This window comes from Stegastes partitus, unplaced genomic scaffold (assembly GCF_000690725.1).
Source record: "Stegastes partitus isolate 25-593 unplaced genomic scaffold, Stegastes_partitus-1.0.2 Scaffold1950, whole genome shotgun sequence".
Classification (NCBI taxonomy): Eukaryota; Metazoa; Chordata; class Actinopteri; family Pomacentridae; genus Stegastes; species Stegastes partitus.
The window spans coordinates 77,317-100,105 of NW_007579681.1; the positions used below are offsets into that span (position 1 = coordinate 77,317).

The 22,789-nt window shown below is 42.1% G+C and overlaps 1 protein-coding gene across 1 annotated transcript in view; it reads left to right on the forward strand.

The window, feature by feature from the left end:
- The first annotated feature begins 356 nt into the window (after positions 1-356).
- The window catches only part of LOC103373315 (mitogen-activated protein kinase 8), a 36,836-nt gene continuing 14,403 nt past the window's right edge, over positions 357-22,789 (forward strand). Inside the window, exons 1-7 of the mRNA XM_008303180.1 lie at positions 357-602; positions 10,284-10,464; positions 13,267-13,396; positions 14,141-14,199; positions 15,521-15,659; positions 18,838-19,003; positions 21,942-22,013. Coding sequence (XP_008301402.1) covers positions 10,343-10,464; positions 13,267-13,396; positions 14,141-14,199; positions 15,521-15,659; positions 18,838-19,003; positions 21,942-22,013 — 688 coding nt within the window. The 5' untranslated portion in view covers positions 357-602; positions 10,284-10,342. The remainder of the gene's footprint in view (positions 603-10,283; positions 10,465-13,266; positions 13,397-14,140; positions 14,200-15,520; positions 15,660-18,837; positions 19,004-21,941; positions 22,014-22,789) is intronic.

The window sequence follows — 22,789 nt, forward strand, 5'->3', positions numbered from 1 at the left end:
AACATATTCTGACCTTTAAATTTTGCCTGCTTGACAGGAACAGGAAAATTACAAACACACTTCCCCAGTGTTATCTTAAAAGCTAGCGAGCTAGCATCTTTATAAACACGCGTTTTTGTAGCGTTTTTACATGTGAATTTCCACACATACAGTGTAAGTATATTGCATATGTCCAACATTTTTAAATAACATGTTACATGTGTAAAATATCAGCATGTCACTGCTGTCTGCGACGTCATTTGAAAACGTTGCGAAACCGTCGCTTCCTCTTTGGCGGAGCGGCTGCGTGAACGCGCAGCGCTCTTGAACGCGTCCTGCTCCTCATTGTGCAGCCGAGGAAACATCGGAAGGTTTCGACGACGTCGGTATGAAATGGCAGAAACTGCCTGTGTCACGGAAGCACTAAGATTAGGTTACGTAGAAGATACACATGTATTTTGCGGTGATCCCGGCCTGCTAGTGTGAAGAAAACGACAGTGTATCCGGACCTAACTGGGATTAAAGAGCTGTTTTTCCTCCTACAAACCGCCCAGGTTGTGTCTCCGGCGGCAGGCAGCGAGCGGCGACTGCGGGTCGACACTGTCGGAATTAACCGGAGAGGGGTGAGCTCGACATATGGATCTTTGTGCCTGTGTGACATGTTTGCGGTGTTATTGTCAGCAGCTAAAGGGTGGGGGACGGACAAATTTGGGTCACACACGTTGCTGTAAGTAGGTGTTACACGGTGACCACCACAGCAGGCAGGACAGGTCCGGCCTAAATGGTACAAGGCAGCCAGACTGAGCGGCTACACTGGAGCACACTGCTGTAACCTATCCGTGTCCGAGCTACACACGTTAGCACAGCTCACAGGGTGAAGTGTGCACCGGGTGCTGTTGCCAGTCACACAACTAGTGAAATGTTCCCGTTAAAACGCTGTGACCTCCAGTCTGTGGTCACCTCAAGAAAATACCATCTTTCATGTAAACAGAAATCACTTATTGACGCCTTTGAATACAGCCTGCTTCCAGCTAGCATCAGTTTAATGCCTTTATTTACTGCTGTGGATTTATGTGGCTGAACTCCATTCCTGCACTGGACTCTGACTATAGGTGGGTTTACATTGGGGATTAAACTGTAGCTGCATCTCTGTGAATCCAATGCCAACCCAGTGCAGATGGGATATCAATATCTGGATAATACACAAGACTGCAGTCTTTGTGTGGCTTTAATGCGATGTCTTAATGGCATCACTGACCTGCAGATTGAAAGATGAAGATCCATCTTCACCAGCCACTCAGCCCCTGTCTTAGTCATAACTGAGATAGTTGAAGGAATCAAATGGGAAGTCTAGTAATCTATGAAATGATCCTTGATATTAATAACTTTATCACCTGATCAAAGGGTTTCGCTCAGATTCACAGGTTGCAGCTTGTGTGTTTCCTGGACGAGCAGCTGGCTTATACTACCTAACGTGCTTCTGTAGTCATATTTGGGCTCCCAGACTGCACTGCACATTGCACAGTGAGGTTTTCTGCCAAGAGAACAGCAATGGCCGGCCAAATGCACCAAGAAATCTGATTCCTGCACCAAAAGCAAAAGGTAGCCTCCAGAGATGGGATTTTAAGTCCTGGCTAACACATGATGAGCCCACTTTCATATCTGCGTATTCTGCCAGCAGATATCGACAGATTTTAGGGACATTGCCTTATGAAGATGTGATAATTGTCATTTTTCTGTTGATGTCCAAGTCCCTTTATTGTAAAACTGAATGAACCGTGTGGCTGTGTTTATCTAGGCTCCACTCACAGGTCAGCTCGTAGCACCCACAGGTGTATTACATCGTTTTCCTTGTTGGGTGGAGTGCGTGCTTGATATAAAACGAGTCTACACTGTCGCATGCGCTGCTTATCCTGGTCTGTCGTGGCGGCCGGGACCAGCCCTGTCACAAATACTCCAAACAAAACAGCATGCCACAGTTCAAACAGACACGGGTGAGAGCAAAGACAGTTTCCCTGAGAAAGGATCGCTGCTGTCTCGTGCCTGTGCACACCTTTGGATCGAGTCTGAAATCCTCCTCTGCAAGATGTGACATGTCTCCTGTTGTTTTTCTGTGCTTGTGCAAATATATTTAGTGCATACACCTCGCGTTGCTGTTCAAATACGATTTGTTGAAGATATTCACACCCACTAAAGATATTTGCGCATGCCAAAAAAAAATTGCAATGATCATTTTTTTTTGTCATATCATGCAGGCTTGAAATATATTGCCATTTAAAATGAATTGCTATTCCTGTTGGGCTGGAGGATTCCCTTAACGGGCCTTAAAATCCCATATGTGGATTTAAAATCTAGGAGAAAAAAAAAAGGCTCAGCTGGAACAGAAAACATCAGTGTTTTAATAGCTTTAGAACACATCGTAGTATTTGTTCTCTACAAAATATGCTGCATGTTTCCAGGGATGGATGTATTTACAGGTGTCTGAGGCCGTGCCTTTGCTGTCTCTGTGATTTATAGGATGGTTACGCTTCACTTCACACGGTGTGCAGGGAGGCTGAACGATTTAGGGAAAATATCTATATAACTTGGATTTTTCAGACGGATATCACGATATGATTTGTGATTTTTTTTTTTTAAAGCCAAGTCTTAGTTCAGTATTCACTGTGTGATTTAAAACATCATAAAACATTACCGCATGAGATGTCACACAAAGAGGACAGCATGAAATTGTGAAGCAGCCAGCAGGGGGTGACTTATCTGGTTGCAAAAGGAAGTGGACTCATAATGAAGTCTATGAGAAGCTGACCCTACTTCCCCCTTGATTTGTTGCCTCAGTAAACATTCTCCTAATGAGTTTATTGGACTCAACCACTGGTTTTGAGTGAAATAGATAATTAGGCAGGCTTTAGGGTGGGTCTAATTTGCGGTTGACTAGTCTCCACAGTGCTGTTGTGTGTAGTGTCTTTGCGCTCTCAGTTAGATCCACCCCTTGCTTGTCATGTTTAAATTTGAAAGATCGCAATTGCCAAAATGACAACCTCAAAGCTTTAGTACTGCTGTCCACAAACCAGCGGATGAAGTCACGGTGGCTACATCCATCTTTTTATACAGTCTATGATAAGTCAATATCCATGTACCAGTTGCATTGTTTGTATCAATTTGATTTAGTTGTTTAGCCCTACTTGTGTGGTGTTGGTTTTTTTTTTTCCTTCTGTCTGCCGGCATGAATTTTTGAACTGTGTTAAGATTGAAAGACATTGCATAGTCTAGGCCCACTGAATAAAGAAATGGGGGAAAAAATATGGATTTTGAATGTTGTTTAATTGAACAAATTGCAGAGGAAAGTGCAACCATTTGAACAGATCATTTATTGAAATGAGACACTGTAACTGTAATTGATTCCATGCACAGCGTGAGTAAATAGACTTTCCTTATCAGTTGTGTTTAAGGTAGTTTTTTGCAATGCGTTTCTATTGTGATGATGATTAAAATACAAGTCAATCAGCACAACAAGTCGCACGCTCTCTCATGATCACATTTGAAGCCTTTTGCTTGTGATGAAAACAGACAATCAGCTGATTGCAGGTCTGCATGTGCAATTCTAATAATAACAGAACTGAATACACAGTCAGGTTCTGCGTTTTAGTTCTTGTTTTCTTTTGCTACATTTAATTAATTTTTTTAGACAGTCGCCATTTGTTAGTTGGCGTGAAACATGTTTTGTTTTTGGATTAGTACATTAACTAAGATTGGGCTCGGACTGTATGAAGTTTGTGCCTAAATAGCCTTGACTTGTCGCTGCAGACAGTCAGGAGAGAAATGCGGTTCAGGGACTTTACTGGTACCAATGTTTGGCACAGAATCTGTCCTTGTGAGTTCTTATCAGCAGCGGCTACTTTGGCTGAACGTGAGTGCTTCGCAGATAAAAATCCAGCACTGCTGATGAGCTGGACCACGGCCGTTCAGATGGCTCAGACCTGTTTTTGATATTTGCAAGAATTTCACTGCATTCGGGGTGAATCAGAGCAGACCTGCAGTAGGCAGTGAGAGACAGATCAACTCCCAGGAGACACGGGGTGATGGACAGCTGTGGGGGAGAGGATCTGGACAGGACTGCCAGTTCAAAAGCCATATCTGGCTCTTTTTGACACAGTTATCTGTTCTTTTCTGTCTGGCTGTCAGAGACATTATTTGCCCTCAGCTAGTTTTATTTTCAATGCATGACACTCGCTGTGCCAGTTGTGGTTGGTGGGGAACCTGTGATTCAACTGCAACTTTCACTTTGCATGCATATTACAACAGGTTTATTCAAGGATTATCAGTACTGTAAATCTAAACGACCTTTGACCTCAGAAGGTGGCATGTAGTCAAACACTGCTATTGTCCTGCCTTTTATTTCCATAATGTCTGTGTACAAACACACAGAACACACTAGATTACTGGGGTAGTTCATTCATTTACATATTTATTCGTTTATTTTAATTAGGGCCTGACTGATATGGATTTTTTTAAGGCCGATGTTGATTCCGATATTTGGCAGAAAAAAAAATACCCATAACCGATTGATTTAAAAGATCTATAATGAATAAAATAACTTATTTTTTGGTCCCTTAACACGTACAACAACAAAGATATGAATTACAGGCAGAACATTTGACTATTTTACAATACTTTGTCCTTTAGTATTTGTGTACCTTTACAGCAGAGCGGAATTTTCAAGTACAAAAACATGCAACAAAGCATTAAACCTCTGGGAAATTATATAACCTTAGGAAAGAGCCTTGTACTTCTTGTTGCTGCAAATTAGTTGCTGTTACATCCTGTGTCACGTTATAGTATTTTCTGCTGTTAGCTTGCTGCGACGCAACGAAGCATGTGTCAGTCGTCATGACACATGGCAAAGAGAGTTAAAGTGAAACAGGAGACATGCTGAGTCATTGTTAATGTCACAACGTCATTATGAACTTTTCTGTCAGTAGCTCCGCTCAGCCCACTCCTGTAAAGCTGCCTGGCTGTAGCTTCCTCCTGAACTACTGAGAAGACAGCAGTGAGGACTGAATGGAGTCAGAGCTCCATCTAGTGGACAAACGGCGCAACGACAGCATTCTGCGCAACTGTGACACTTAACAGCGTTTACTCTTTTATGAGAAATTAAGAATATATCCACGTTTAAATGGCAAAACTCTGGCTGATGATGAGCATTTTGAAAAGCTCTAAAATCCGCCCTAATTTTAATGGCGCCTTGCTTGTCGTGCGATTCTCTGCTGAGGCTGATGCAGTCGATAGCCTGACACACTCTGTCAGATCGCTGAGCCCCGTTTTCACACACAGCCACAAATCCTCCAGTCTCACAGGAACCCTCATACTGTATGTGCTGTTCTCTTTTCACATAGGAGACACCGTTATGCCACGCTGCCAGGTGAAGCCTAGCGTCAGTGTATTCTGCTGTGTTTAGATAGACGTACGTGTGCTTGGTTCAGCAGAGCTTAAATCCACATTTACCCCCAAGTGTGCCCTATATTTGATTTGCTAAATGACATTTTGTGAAAAGCATGTCTGAAGTGGCTTACATGTTATTTCTGGTCCCTTTGCAAAAAGACACCTCTGGCAAATGAAGGTGACATTTTTGCTGCTTGCTGGATGAGGCTATAAATATTATGTGAAAGGCGTTTCAGTTATTTTCTGTGAGCGCTGGGAACAAGAGTTAATTAAATTGGATGCAACATTAAACAGATGAATAATATGGAGATATAGGGGCCTGAGAGCGTTTGGTATCCAGGCTGTTATAGAAGTCATAATCGTGCCAATAAATCCTTGCGCGTTAGCTACAGTTGGGTAGTAATCGCATGACAAAACCTTGCTTTGGTCGGTCTAAAGTATGCCTTGGAAGACTTATTATTTCACTCTGAATTTATTCTGGAAAAGAAAATTCTTAGCAAGCAACTCGTGGTATAATCAAACACAGTGACAGAAACAGAAAAAGTACAAAAGCTACATCCCGTGAAAAAATGTGCTGTTTTTCATTGATTTTTTTTTTTTTCTATAGTGATGCTTGATTTTGGGAGGTGTCTGTGCTGTTTGATTTGATTGCGTTGTCATGTCATTTTTATGAAGCAGCAAAGCCGAGCAAGTTTAATGGCATGCAGCCGACATTTTAGGAGGCGATCAGAAAGGGTTCTGGACGAGGACCCATGGAAAACCTACCTGAAGCTGCTGTTTATACATTTATTTTCAAAAAAATAAGAGATTTGATCACCTCATCCGTCATACCTGAGCTGAACTTAATAGACCCGATACCCAAAGAGAACTGAGCAGAGAAAGAAGACAAACACAAGGAAAACCAAAGTGATTAGTTTTTGTGGAGAATAGCGCTAGGTCCATTTGGCTGTTGAAGATACTGGAACTACATTGGAACGAGACCCAGTCCAACGTGACAAAAAATGTCTGCAGACTGATCACATCGCATTAAGTTTGTGAAAAATTTAAAATTAACATGTAAGTTTGCAAAACAGACCCTTGAGTAGAACCCGTGTATGTTACAATGTGATAACTAGCCCCTGTACAGAGATTTAGTGTTATTATATGAGCTACAGTGACATATATGGGTTAGGGATGTCCAAAAACAGCAGCACAACACAGTGCATTGGCAACATAAAGTGACACAACATGCTTCCCGCAACATCAGCCATCGATATGTTTTTCTGTGTTCACTAGCCTGTGGAACTATTACATTTGGTATTTTGTTTACAAGCCACTCTTACTTCAGAATAACTCGCAGTAAGTTGCTAATTTCTGTGGCAAATCTAAACAGGATGACGAACCATCTGGCAAAAATCAGCGTCACGTTGAAGTCTGTGTTTTAAAGTATTGCCTTTACCTGTCCTCAGGGCTGCCCCCTGTTGAGGGCAACAGGGATAAAGGGTAGGTGTAGCAGATTGAACTGGTGTCCATTGAAGCATCTGGTTATGGATGAGGTTAGATGCAGATTAAAGTAAGAGGAATCAAACATTAATCTAACATTGTTGCTGTGCTGCTACGATGGGATGCTGTTGCTGCACAATAACACAGCAAATCATCACACCACCGTCTAATGTGTGGCATTGAGCCGCAGAACAAGATTCAAAGCCAATTTTCCAACCCAGATACCAATGCAGCAAATGTTCTCAGGGTATCACTGATAATAATCAATAAAGATAGTCTCTGAAGTTAACAGATAATACATTTATATGAGCTTCTGGAGCTGCAAGTGTACGAGTGCCGGAGTGTACGTCTTCCTGCCAAACACTGTCAGCGAGCTACTTGCTGTAAGATAAAATAACTGCGTTCAGGCTCTTGTGTGATGTGAACCCTTTATTCATGCTCTGCATCGTGTAGCACAACTGCAGACTGGTGTTGACAAGGTTCTGCACCCGCAGACAGAAGATGATGTTCTGATCAGAGCTGGAGGAAGAAGTAGAAGGGATGAAACACGAGTAGAGAAGAAAGGAGGAGGCACATGTGGAGCTCTATTAAGACGAGGCAGGCAGGGTGGCACTGCTGCACCGTTTGAACCAATAGAAATATCACATTGTGGCATCTGTTGATTTCAGGCGGCTGTGAATCTTAATTTGACATTTCCTTGCTTCTCTTAAAAAGTCAAAGAAACATCCTCAGATGAATAAGTGCATCTCATTCTGAGCTAACAGTTGGTCTGTTCAGTCGTCTTTGTTTGGGAATTTTCCTTGACTTTAGTGTAGCTCAGTGATTCCTGAGCTCGATCAGATTTGAATCAGGTTTAGCTGAGGTTATCTCCACTGCAGCCCTGCAAGGTAGAATTATTAGAAAAGATCGGATGAATCTTACCCAAGGTCAGAAGCATGACTGTAATAGAGAATAAAGCGACGAGGAGAAAGGGCTCGTTGGTTAACCGGTACTGAAAGAAAGGGGTGGGTGGGTTATGCTAACAGTAGTTAGGAGGAACCCAGAGGTCAGGTCGCGGCCCGTGGAACGTACAGCTATCGCCACAAAGCCGACCTCCTCAACACAATGTTCCAAATCCCACTAATGATTTGTCATCTTCATACCCAGCATGAAACCCAGCTTCCTGCTTCCTCTCTGCCTCTGTGTGCCTGGATCACCGCTCCATTGCTCTGACCTTTGGGTTCTGTATGGACTGTATGCACAGCTCTTCTCCGGTATAGGATGGACCTCAGCGGCAGAGCAGCAATTAGAATTGATGAAGCTCTCTGGTTTGATTTTCTGACATTAATTAATTTCTTTCGGTGTTGAATTAAGGCTTTAATTGAGCTGAAGGGAGAGTAAGATAACATTTACACTGTGAGCATGTCTGCACTGCAGTGGGCTTGATCACTACCAGGAACTCAACAGTACTCTTAAAGGAATCTGTGTTTTAGGAAATGCAGATTAAACATTCATTCAAAGAGGTCCCCATGTAACACCAACCCAGTGAGTGTTTAATTAAATTAACCATTTGCTGGCATTAGATATTAATCTGTACAGGACAGCCTGTAGTGTTGCACAGTGTGATGGACAGATGCACTGTCTGAACACTTCTTTAAAGTTTATTACAAGTCATTTTATTCCTCTCAGATTTAGTGCACGTTTTGACAGAATTTTCAGAAAATCTGCCAAAGAAAATGCAAGGTTATGCATGCTCTAAGATAAACATGGGCAGTTTTCCACTCCAGTATTATTACCAGCTGTAGAAGAAGAGGATGCGACAAGGCTGCGTTCAAAATCCCTTTTTCTTTTACTTTAAATGTGTACTATAGCTGCCCTCACAGAGTGTTTACTGTGTAATCTGGGCATACTATTTCAACATAATAATGCGTCTAAAAACTTTGACGGCTGCAATTTGCGATGCGAAACAAGCTCACATCTGTTTGTGTGCTCTCTGTGGATCAAACTTGTTGATACTTGTGCGAGATACCATGACATATGTGTCATAACTGCACAGAGGATTGTGGGTCACAATGGCCAGAAAAGTATGCTGGCTTGCACACTGTAAAAATCTGGCTGGATGTAGTATGACGTCCTGGTATTTTTGTCATACTGCATTTGACTTGGTGTGTATTGGGACATACTAAATCTTTTTACTATATGATGTGGTGGTATAGATGTTGTTAATGTGGACTGAACAAGCGCAAGTCAAGCTTCAAATGGTGAATAACCACATAGAAAGCATGATGGAAATGTGACTTTTCTGATTGTTTCGTGTAATAATTTCAGTGAAATTCTTCTTCACACGGATCTGATGTTTTTTTTGTTTTTTTTTTTACCTCCGTGCTGGCAACAGCTGTGGCTCGAGGCATTATGTTTTTAGGTTGTCCGTCCGTATGTCCCATTCTCATGACGTTTCTGGAAAGCCCTGAGGGAATTTCCCACAAATTTGGCACAACTGTTCACTGGAACCCAGGGATGAGCTGATGAGATTGTGTTGTTCAAAGATCACTGTGTCCCCACAAAACATGTCGTTGGCCATAACTCAAGAATTTATCTGCTAACTGTGACAAAATGTCTCACAAATTCCTTGTAAGATAGCATCGTCAACTTCACTGTGATGTCGTATATTTGTGCGAAAAAACATTTCCTTTCTTTAACACTAAAAATCAATGATGTAAACTGCAACTGGACTGGATCTTGGTGTTAAAATTTAGAATAACTCCAGCAAACTCCAACAGAAAACTTTGTTAAATCGTCAGTTTATTGATGTTTTTCATGTTAAATTCAAAGAGCAGCATGCATCATGTAGTACAGGATAAATCTACTGTGTCTGCTTAATATTTTGCTTTTATAGCTGCACCAACTTTTTGTATGCATTTCCACTGAGTTTGTTTTTTTTAAACATACACAATAGAAAATGTGCATGAAAACAGGAGGATGGAAGCTATTGGCTCTGATTCCAAACAATGGCTGCAGGTAGTGGACATGCAGAACCTGTTTATAGACTTTGCCAGCGGACAGCTACGTCCGACTGATTTCACGCTGGCCTCTAATTGCTGAGAAACACAGATACGGTGTGTCATGTGAGAGACGGTGTGAAGTTTGACACTGCCAGAAGTGAAAACATTCGATTCAAATTGCCTTAATATAATGCTTCATAATGAAAGGTATGATCATGCACGAGTAGCAAATATCCAGTCCAGTTCATGTGCATCTTGTTAGAAAACTGATGGAATCACTTCAACCAAGCAAGTTCTTTTATTAACCTTTTACACAGCAACATTGTGGAACTCTCCAATCTCAGGCCTGAGTGATTTTTTTCACAATCGAATCTGATCGCTTTTTCTCTTCACACTCTGCAGGTCTCGAGAGGCGAGCTGCACTTGGATGCCCAGTCACAGTGTTCGTCCAAGGCGTCACCATGAACCGGAACAAGCGTGAAAAGGAGTACTACAGTATAGATGTGGGAGATTCGACTTTTATGGTTTTAAAGCGCTACCAGAGCCTCAGACCCATCGGATCCGGAGCACAGGGAATTGTCTGGTGAGTGAGATGAACCATGGAAACTAAAAACAAAAACACCCAAGAAAATAGTCATTTGTTGGTCAGCATTGCAGTTTGTCTTGACCTTGGAGACGCCAGTTTGACAAAGTAGCCTTAACTCAATATGTTGCTTCCTTCGTCAGCAGATCAGCATCTTATTTACTTCATGAATATGCAGAATTTGACTTTGCACGCAGAAACTGCTAAACATTTGATGGAAGGTATGAGTGCCGGGCTTTGACTTTGCCAGCTGTTGGCTCTGAAAGTTGATGAGATCAGATGTAAAAAGATCAGTGTAAGCTGCATGCAACACAGAAATGGATGCATAATGTAGTAATTGTTGACAGCGCAGTATGGTGTCGGGTTCCCTTTGAATTTCTGTTGATGGCACAGGGGTGAGTGTTGAAGCGACTTCAGTCAGCTCCGTGTCAGAATGGCTTTCCGTAGACGACGATGATATTCCATCATATCGGCAGTGCGCCACCATTAGCATTGTTTACATATCTGTCGTTCCGCGTGTTGATTGGTTGGACCGTCAAATTTGTGATTACGTGCCAAAGTGGGCATGGTCTGAAATAATTGAGTTCCAGTTCTTGTAACATAAGCTAAGCGTGATGATCTCATCATCGAGATCTCTGCTGTCATTAACCTGCTCTGGTCCTCGTATCCGGGAGGAACACCAAGAAACTGATGCAGCACCCGTCAGACTTCAGTTTGTCATGCGAGGAATTGCTGGCTATGAAATATCAGCATCTGCTGTGCATTGATTTGTGCAGGAAAATGTTTTTTTTATTTTTTTATTTTATCACCAAATTTGTGATAGTTGCATCCCATAAGAGCTGGCTGACCATCTGTCTGCTCTAACACTGTTTTTAAAACAGCAACATATGCTCAATGACTAGAAAAATAGTCACTCAGCATATGTAATGCAATTTAATACAACAACCCTATCATGAATGCTCCTGGTTTATGTGGTGCAGCTCACAATTTCACAGTTTTTAACTCCATTATATTTGTTTCCCTTCGGTTGACTGCTATGGGGCAGCAGGTGGTCTGCATTTTTAAGTCGACAGCGGTACTTCTCTCTGTCAGCTTCTGTTCTGTATGGATGAAAACTGGGTATTTTGTTAATAAGAGTTGTTATTCCTCATCTGCTTTTGGGAATGAAGCGGTGGTCAAAGCCTCTCCTCCTGTGCTTGTTGTGGGGTGCAGCTGTAAAGTTATCAGCAGAAGAGCTGCTGGTGATCCGGTCAGGACTCATTTCCCTGACTGCCATCAACCACGGGTACCAGATTCAGGTTTGGGTGCATTTAAAAAAAAAAAAAAAAAAAAGCAGATATCATAACCTGACTTTAAGATGTGAGTGGTCGACGTGTTAGTGGTCCCATACATGTTCCTATCAAATGATTGCATTTGCTGTAATCTGGGTTACTGTTCAGTAGGTTACTCGCATCAAGTTGCCGGACTGTTTTCCCTTCAGCAGATGATAATCGTGATCATTGTTGACGTCTACCTAGTGTTTTTGGTTGTAATCATTGTGCTGACATCATCAGATGAATGTAAAGATTCTCGTTTTTATGCATCACGCTCAATATCAAGCATCTGTGGCACAAAATAATACAGTGTTGTTAGTAAAGAGATAAGACTAAGAGCCGTCCTCATCTTGTAAAAAAAAACAGACCTGGCTTTCCAAATTAACAGATCATTAGTGTTATTTTTGAGGGAGCCTTGGTGAAGGTTCTCTCCCGTTTTGTCAGTGTATTTTATTTTATTTCATTGTCAGAGTTTCCCACACTGGTACGACAAACTCGCAAAGTTTCGTGACTCACAGCTCCGTGTGAAACTCTCCTTCTGCCATCAGTCCGACTGATTCACCGTGTTGCAAAATATCGGCTTCATTGATTTAAAGCCTCCGAGGTACAAACTTGTGAAAGTCTTTTGCAGGATTAGTGAACTACAACTCCCAAGGTGCATTTTGGCAAGAAGCCTCGCTGAGCTGAAACTTCAGATCCATTAATTGTGGGTTAGAGTTAACGAGAAAAACTAAAAACTGGAAGCATTTAGAATTCCCTGCTGTTCTGATTCATGCCTTTGACTGCCTTCTCTTCCGTATTAACTGCACCAGAGGCTCATGGGTATTGTAGTATTTCGACCCGTTCGCCATGCCAGAATGACAGACGAAACGCAGTTTGTCAGAAACAAAGCTGAAATGATTAAAACCTCCAACAGAAACTGAATTAATGTTGGAGGATTCTGTATTTCTGTGTTCAGAAACATTGAGGATATTATTTAAAGACAAAATTGAAATGGGAAAACAGAATGTAAAAAAAAAAAAGAAACACTTGGGGAATGAGCACACATGCCAACTTTCAAACTCCACAACCAGATGTTACAGGAACATATACTTGCTATAAACATTGCGGGAAGGCCTCTGATGATAGACGTATTTCTGCTCTCTGAGAATATTAATTGTCATGTTGTCCAGCTGTAGTTCCAAAAAACAAAAATTAGAACAGCCTTCTCTCCTGCTGGACGAATTAAGGAGACTGCGGTGCCAGTTTTTTTTTTTTTTTTTGGCTGAGCTGCTCCAAAACATGCTCGTTGAGATGGGTCCTTGTTATTTTACTGTCTGTCACGTTGCAAACAACCACTGGTAAGTCATATAAAGGGTTAAACTATCTTGAGTTCCATCGAAATGTCCCCAAAAAGGAATCCTTGCAGGCCTTAGGGAAGCAGCAGAAGACACACTTTTCAGACGTGCATTACTGTCGACTGATTTTCTGCTTTCGTTCTTCACCGCAGTTCAGCGTACGACCACAACTTGGAGAGGAACGTCGCCATCAAGAAGCTGAGCCGGCCCTTTCAGAATCAAACCCATGCGAAACGGGCCTACAGAGAACTGGTGCTCATGAAATGTGTCAACCACAAGAACGTAAGAGAGAGAAGTTATTTATTTAATTTTCTATTGCTTCGAATGTTTCTGTGTATCAATCAGCAGTAGAGGTGACGGGCTTTTAGCTGAGACACCTTTACTGTCTGTGTATGAATGTGTTTCCCACGGATACAAGCTGAAACCTGGCTTTAAATACACAAAGGGAAGAAGTAGAAGTGTGGCAAACAAGCACACGGGAGCAGAGAACTCCCTGTGGAAACCAGAGGAGACATTTGGATGGAGCAGCACTTGCCTTGAGGAAAGCTCTGGAAAATGTTAACTGTGTTTAGTCTATACATCTATTTGAAGGTCATTCTTGTGCCTGTGCATCCTTTTTTTTAAATTGTGCTGCATCTTTCAGCATTGCAAGTGATTAAAGACTTACATGTGGTCATATTCCAAGTGATGTAAAGCAGAGTAAGTAGTGACTCAGAAAACACTATTTCCCTGATCTCTTGGAGGTTCACATATGGTGCAGCAACAAGGGCTGCGAACCAGACGTGTAGACAAATGGGAATATTCTGAGTCGCCACAACGCTTCTCCCCGCTGCTGCGCGGTGTTTTTGTGTTGTGTTGCGAATTAGAAAATGTCCCGCTGTTATTCATAATTGATGCTCAGGCTGCCGCAGCCTGAGCCTTTCAGATGAGCAGTCGGCCCCGCTGGTTTCACGGACGCAGAGGTGCAAATGTCGTCACTCGCTTCAAACCGCTTCACCTCAATAAGTGTGCTTTCTGTTTCGACAGATCATCGGCCTATTAAACGTATTCACACCACAGAAGACACTGGAAGAATTCCAAGACGTGTGAGTATTACGGAGTCAAATAACAGCTGCTCAGATCAATCCAGGATGTAACATGCTGGGGGCTCAGAAGATCTGTTCTGACTTTTAGGGGCTTGTGCAGATTAGCTGGATCTCTGGTTAATGTTTTATCACGCTTCGCTTTGAGTACATACCACAGGGAGTCGAAATATTTAGAACAGTTTCTACAAACTAGATGCAGTCAGTGGGTTATTAGGTAGCAATATTTCATCCTAAAATAACTGATGACGGTAAAACCAATAAAAGATCATATTTGGTACAAAACATGGATAAAACCAACAACAGGTCATCCTTAGTTTTGGTTGTTTGTACACTCTGACTTTAATAAACTGTACATTTGTGTGAACTCTGCTTTAATAAGAGCAACATCGGGGTATATTTAGAAGAGTCCTCGATGTATTTCGAAGTCGACAAGATGTCCATGTGAGTGGAAACTGGCTGTAAAATCACAGGGGGGAATACTAGGCCGAAATGTGGGGGAAGTGATGCTTTCGCAGAGTATGACGGGAACAAACATGATTAATGCCATCCTCTAGAAGCCCAGAGTGTGAGTGTGTGTGTGTGTGTGTGTGTGTGAGAGAGAAAGTGAATGTGTGTGTGTGTGCACTGCTCTGTCTGCCTGATTGGAGCTAAAAAGGAAACTGGACAAATCATAGCCAGAGGGTTGCAGAGCTAAGACACAGTTAGAGGATGAAGGCGAACACTCCATTTGCCTGTGCGTTTGAATGCGTCCTTGCATTGCAGTGTGCTGTACGAATTTCTGAAAATACAGATTCCAGCATTTGTAGATGTGCATTTCCACTCAGCCTGGCACAAAAGTGTTTGAGTTTTACCCATTTTCACTTTCCTACATAGTGTATTAAACTGTAGAGTGTAAACAGACGTTTTCCAAGCACAAGTTCCACTTTTGACAGCGTACAAGTGCACGCTGTGTCACCAAGATGTTGCTTCTTGTAAAGAAAAGAACTCTTGTCAGAGGTTCCTTACTCCACGTAGGAGGTTAGAAGCAACTGATGATATAACAGCTGCCAGATAACATAACATCATCATTATTTGGGAGAGGAAGAACCCTTACTGTCACTTCCCAAATGCCAGGTAAAATAAGTGCTGCGTGGGCGATGAGATAACAAAACAAACTGAAACTTCACATTCGTATCGGCTTGTAGTAAATGTATACGTACGCTTAAGTGACATTTTTGAAAACATGGAGCCTCACATGTGGAATATTCCTTTATTGTGTAAAGTCCCTGTTAAAACCAACATATGAGAGTGTTTGTATTTAACTTGTGTCACCTCCCTGCAGGTATCTAGTGATGGAGCTGATGGATGCCAACCTCTGTCAGGTGATTCAGATGGAGCTGGACCACGAGAGGCTGTCATACCTGCTCTACCAGATGCTGTGTGGAATCAAACACCTGCACGCTGCAGGCATCATACACAGGGTTAGTCATACCATCATACATACACACACACGCACCACCAGGAGCATTTATTAAATATTGTGAGCATGCACGCAAGTTCAAAATGATACGCAACACATTACATTAACCGTTTTGTAACTTTGCAACCCTGGCATTTAAAGCCAGAATAAGGCATTTGAACACAAACATATACAGTCGTCCTCATATGTATTCATACTCTTCCATTAAAGAAAAGGCAAAATTCACAATAGTCACTCAAATAACTAGAAACTGAAAAAAAATAAATAAATTGTCCTGGACAAATTAGAGCACTTTGCTGATGAGCAGTGGGCCAAAATCCAAATACCTGTCAACAGGTGCAGAAGTCTGATTGAGAGTTACAGAAAATACTTGATTGCAGTGATTGACTCAAAGGGTTGTTCAACAAAATATTGGTTTACGGGTCCCATCATGCTTGTTTGCTCATTTTTAATTTATTTATTTATTTATTTATTAATATTTCTGTTGAACCACAATTCAAAAGCAATGTCATGATTATTATTACTTTTGTCAATTTCAACTTATTTCAGTGACTGCTGTTTTTGTCCTTCTTTAATGTGAGGTTATGAATACATTTAAGGACGACTGTAATGTCTTAAAAGTTTATATCTTGGAGTTAACAGGCTAGTTTGGTGTTCTTGGTGTGTGGAACTGCATACATATTACACAAGTAAATACTGGAAGCTATTTCCATTAGTGGTATTCAGCGCGGTTTGGGAAAATTCCCAGCAGGTTTATAAAACCACCATGAAAACAATTACCTGGCAGCTAAACACTGTGATGTGGTGCTTTTACATAGAAATCTGTGTGAAGACATTACATAGTTGTACCATATCAATTTTACGTACTGAGACCCATAATTGCTCGTGTCCTCTGCGGTACATGGATCTTTTGAGGCATCTGCCATTTTTTCCAAAATTTCTTGAGCTGAGAAATGGCTGTAATTTGACGTATGTCATCATGATGGAAATTTTTGGCATGATGGAATTTTTTAAATTCATGACGTGCTACCTACTGCTTAAATTCTTTACTTTATCTACTCCTGACATACTGGATACAAGTCATAGAGTACCATTTTGAACAGACCCTCATGTGAGAAAATCACACTTGTTTTTGGCCAGGCAGGTAAAACTTCTTGAGGTCGGGGTGCCGTTATAGCTCAACTGGTTGAGCTGGCATCCCATGTTCAGGGGCTGTAGTCACTGACGCAGAGGTCATGGGTTCAAGTCCCGCTCATGGCCCTTCCCTGCAGGTCCTTCCCCCATTCTTCTCCCCCACTTTCCTGTCTTTCTCTTGACTTTCCAATCAAATAAAGGTAAAAAGGCCAAAAATAATTACTTAAAAAAAATAAGAGACTTCCTGTGGTTTCTGCTAGTTGTCTGTCTACCTCACAGTGGTGATAAGACTTCAGGTAGTTGCTGATCTTGTCCAACATAAAACGAGCACTAAAATTTGTGTAAAACCATAGTTTACACTTCAGTTTCTGTAACAAGTACGCTTAGAGAATAACGGTGATCTTCAGAGGTGCTGGTAGATGGATTTGGTAAAGCTGTTTTCCCCCTGCGTCTAGTTTATATGCGACGCTAAGCTTCATGGGTGCTGCTGGTAGCTTATTATTTAGCTTACAAACATGAAAGTAGAATCTTCTCAGCTCACTCTCAGCATGAAATGTCAAACGACTGATAGAATCTCATTTCATTTGCATTTACTGACACTTTTATAACATAAAAAAACCCCACCAAACAGAAACAGGTTGCTGCGGAGATGATGTACACATAGAAGTAACACACACACACACACTCATTCATGTACTCGTGTTCACCTGGAAACAACAGACACGGGATGACAAGACACCACCCTGGAGCATCAGCGGCAGCACACCAACGATCTCTCTTGTGTGTGTGTGTGTATATACGCAAACACACTGAGTTACGAAGACACACACTGTCAGCACTCTGTCAATCACACTCAGCGAAATACGCAGCAGTAAATTAGCAGAGCTCCTCTTGCTCCGCCAGCCAGAACTAATTGAGCCACAGGCGGAGTTAACCGGCCTCGCTCGCATCGGCACGGCTCGGCACGCAAAGCTTTCATAAGGTGGACAGATAGAACATGAGTCATGGATAGACTCTGCTCTCTTGTTTTTGTGAACATTGTCTTGATGATTAAAGCCCTCTTGTTTAATTTAGCACTCACTCTAGGAAACCTTTTCTCATCTATTAAGACGGTGACTGCTTAAACCCTACAGCTGGACGCTCTTATGATTAACGTGGTAAAGATTTCCAGAAATCAGTGTTGGAGTGTAAGCAACCTCTGGACAAAGTTGAATTTTTTGATATAATCGGCTGTAGATGCTGTTGTGGTCGGTGTATGATCACTATGATGAGAAAACGCATGGCTTGGAAAATACTGATGAAATATCCAGTTTGCAAGTATTTAAATTATTCTGAAAAAACAATCGGCCAGCCCAAAAATGTCGTCGTTGGAAGATTAACAGCAATAAATCAACTGGCATATGGCCGTTTGTAGATTGTAGCCTCGGGCAATGAGCCTTGACGACAGGATACCTTATGGGTCGGAAACATGAAGAGCTGCAGAGATAACACCAGTTTAGTTTGTTAAGATTAGCCTGAGAAGAGGGGAAGCAGTGTCCCTCCAAGTGAAACTATTTCAAAGGTTCTTTGTTTTTTTTCGGCGGTGGTGATTGACATGAGGCGCTGCAGAACATAATGCAGCACTGATATGAGAACACTGAAGTCAGGGAACAGATAAACAAGTAGAAAATAGTCCGACCAAACAAAACAAAGACTTTGTGGTTACTGCGATACATCATCTCTGTTGGTATCATGCTGTACTAGAGTGATTGATCGCCTCTTCTTAGGGAAACAAGATCGGATATCCGAGCTGCATTACACCAGCTGCACTGTTTACCATATATAGAGTTTTTTTTAAGGGATATTTGCTCCCTGCTCAAAAATTTCTTCTTTTCAAAAAACAAAAATATCAGTTCCTTGTTCACACTTGGAAAAACGCCTCGCGTAACTATGACTGAGTTTTTCTTTTAACTCATGTATGCAACACCACCCCCACACACAACATTTAGACATTGTTAACTGTTATATGTGTGTCTCAGTCACCTTTTTTTCTGTTTTCTTTGCAGGACCTGAAGCCCAGTAACATCGTGGTGAAGTCTGACTGCACGCTGAAGATCCTGGACTTCGGCCTGGCCAGGACGGCCGCCACCGGTCTCCTCATGACGCCCTACGTGGTGACCCGCTACTACCGCGCCCCCGAAGTCATCCTGGGCATGGGCTACCAAGCCAACGGTGAGTGGAGGAAGCAGCTTCTTGACAGCAAACCGGCCAATGAGGAGCTGCTGCCTGGCCTGCTGCATGGCCCTCACCCCCCCTGAGATGTTTCAAGATCACTTCCCGAACACACTCTCTCTCACACACACACACACTCTCTCCCTGTTCCGGTAAAGGTTACACTCAGGGGGGAAGTTGGCATGTGGGGGCATCGGTGCTTTGTGGAGGATCTTCCTGTCTGCGGACTCCAGCGCCCAGCAGTGCTTTAGCATGTGTTTGATGTTTTATTAAGAGGTCGCCTGTCCTGAGCTCAATACAGCCTGGCTAAAATAACGCCAGTATGAATACAGCCACTTGTGCATGCTTCAGCAGTTTCACTTCGCGCTCCTGCTTGGAACTAATCACAGTTTCTGCAAGACGGTCTTAAAGGAATTAGTTTAACATATAGAGAGGTAAATTCCTGTCCCTTCCGGTGTGTCCCGTGGGACCATATCTGGATTAAAAGCCGCGCAGTCGTCAACAATAGGAATTAAGAGTTGTGGCGTGAATTACACATACAATGCTTGTCGAGTTAGAAACTAATTTTGCAAGTCAGGAAAGTCACAGTTTGTCATTAAGATGGTAAAGTGTAATTCATTTTTGTGTGAAACTGACCAGTCAACTATATCTTTTGTCTCGCACAATACACTAACACTTCCCAGATGAAACGTTTTCTGATGGTGAAAATCTGAAAATGTCTAAAATTCTCATAAATTCTGCCAAAAATATTTTACAGAACTAAATTTTCAGCCCAAACAACCAGTAAAAAGTGCATGAATTCTGTCTGAATTGACACGGACTGAGTACCATCTGAGGCAGGGGATCAAGACCATTATCTGAAATGCTACGTTCGCCTGCTGTGCTCGGCAAACCTAAGGAATATTCACAGTGACGCAGCGTTTACAGAGCAATCTATAACCAGCTGCTATATCCTGTAAATAGTGCTCAGTCACATCCACGAGAGCCCGTCTAGTCTTTGTGTGTTTAATATGAGAGCCGTTGCGTCCATCTATGTAGGAAACCATTGCGTACGTACTGTGGTATAAATTGAACCCTGTGACATCCGCTGTGCTCTTTCAAAGTCCTCATCAATCATTTTGAAACCATGAATTGGTCTTTATATTTCAACGGTTTTAGGGCAAACTGTGCCTTTCAGGACTTAATAGCACAATTCAGATAGGATCAGAAAATGACTTGTCTTTTGTGTGGACTTGTGTAGATGTATTATCTTTCAAGACAAGGTCCCATGGGACACGACGATGGGGGACTTCACTTCTCTGCGGGACACTGAAATAGGGAAATAAAATGCTTATTCATACCACTCTCATATCTGTCCATTTGAAGCCAGAATATGTTTAGCTTAGTTTGGCATAAAGACTGGTATCAGCTGCTGACTTTGAGCAGAGCCAGGCTAGCTGGTTGCTAAGCTCAGCTAACCATCTCCTGACTATAGTTTCATATTAAGTGCATAGACATGAAAATGGTATCAGTTTTTCCATCTGAATCTCATCAAGAAAGCTAATAGTTCTAGAAGAAATATTGATGGAGGTGTGACTTAGCAAATAGTTGGACTTTTACATATAAAATCACACTCAACAGCCATTTAAGCGAACCTTTATTATCGTTTTTTGGGGGAGGGGGGGTTTAAAGTTTACAGAGAATACCTTTTCCCTGTGGCACCGGCATCATGAGTTGGATACAATACTAATGCTCTCTCACCGTTAGCCCTCTTCACCAAAAACATTGACCCTAATTTTTCCTGCTGACTTGTTGCATTTTTTTTGCTTATTCTCTTCTCCCTCCTTTTATGCTGCGCGTATGTAGTGGATATTTGGGCTGTGGGCTGCATTATGGCAGAAATGGTTCGCCACAAAATCCTTTTTCCAGGAAGGGATTGTATCCTTGAGCTGCTTGCAGCAGTGTCTGGCATTTCTTGTGAAACAAACCTAGCACAAAAAAAAAAAAACAAGCCTTTAGTATTTTTTTTTTTTCTATCTTTTTTTTTTTTTTTTTCATCAAAATGGATCGCAACTATAGAAATTCTATTTCTCGAATTTGCCTGACACCTCGACTTGCAACCACCCACCTGCTCTTCCTACAGATACACAAACACACACAAGCAACTCGGCCCTCGCTCACCCGAGCAAGCAGCGCTGTTGCTTCGAGCACCGTGACTGCCACACGAAAAACCTGAAATAGAATTTAATAGTTTGCTTTTCCATAGCTGAGAACTGAAGTGCAAAAAAGAAAAAAAAACACCTTCATCTGTCCTCTAACTGCCTCACGTATGTCTTTGTAGATGCAGCACACCAAAAAAATGAATTCTTAAGTTTTGCTCCGCTGTGTTGTGCTGAATAAATTGATGCCCAGTGACACAAAGTGAAGCTCTTAATCTGCAATGTCACACATGACGGTGTGACAGAGAGCTCAAAAAATAATGGCTTTCTGTCCTTATGGATGAGAGTATTTCACTTTTACATGTTGGACGTGTTTTGCAGTGAGGACAGAGGGTGTTGGAATGCAATTCTGCAAAAAAAAAAAAAAAAAAAGTCAGTCTCAGAAGACCTTGAAAGTCAGTGTCTCACTTTTCAAAGCTTGCGACATTTAAAGCATAAATAATATTTCTTCTAAACATTCTTGCACAATTATACAGTATTATACATTTATGCCAGAGGGAAAAATAAGAAAAGGCCAGTGGGACGCTGACCCAGGTATGCGAGTGCACTCAACTGCATGCAAATCATTTAATGTCATGTATCACACACTTCACCCTGCACGAGCATCATGTTTATTTTCGTTTTAAGTTACCTTTTAATTATGAGTTTTGTCTGTTTTTATTTTGTCTTTTTTTCCTTATTGTTTCTTTTTGTTTTTCGGTCCTGCATGCTAATTTGGTGGTTGTCATTTCATTTTTCAGTTGATGTCTGGTCTGTTGGCTGCATCATGGCTGAAATGGTCCGGGGTAGTGTGTTGTTTCCAGGCACTGATCGTATCCTTAAGTTGAACCTCCATCCAAACCCCTCAGAATACTGTGTTGTCTCGTCCTTTTGTCTGACGTCTTGTTCATATCTTTGCACACAAAAGGAAAACCTACCAAGCTCCTGCGTCGTCCGTTTAATGACGTCTTTGTGTTCAGTGTCGACGTTCATCCCGTGCAGAGGCAGACTTGAAGAGGAATAAACCTTTTTCATGGCAAACGCTTAATGCAGGTGGAGTACAGGTGGAATTGCACCAGTCAGCTCTCCCGCTGCTAAAACAGCTTTGGCCTCTCATGGCCTAGACTGGCGCCATGAAGGGGTGCATGTGATCTGCAGCAGTGTTTTGTAAGGTGGAACATGTAAAAGTTAAATCTACATGAATGCCAGGACCCAAGGTTTCCCTGCAGAACATCGCCCAGAGCATCACATGGCCTCTGGCTTTCCTCAGCGCATCCTGCAGCATCTCTTCTCCAGATAAAATAAGGTTTTCAGCAGTTGGTGCTACAGTAGCTCTTCTTTGGGATCAGACCACACAGAACAGCCTTTGCTCCCCACGTGCATCATTTGGCCTTGGGCTGGGATGACGCTGTCACTGGTTCACTGGTTGTCCTCCTGCTATACCTGCTATTTTAGAGATGCTCTGACCCGGTCGTCTGGCTGTCACCATTTGGTAGTTGTCAAAGTTGCTTCGATCCTTTCGGCTGCTTCCAACACATCAATTTCAAATGAGATAATCAGTGTTATTTAAATCACCTGTCAGTGGTCTTAATGTTGTGGCTGATCAGTG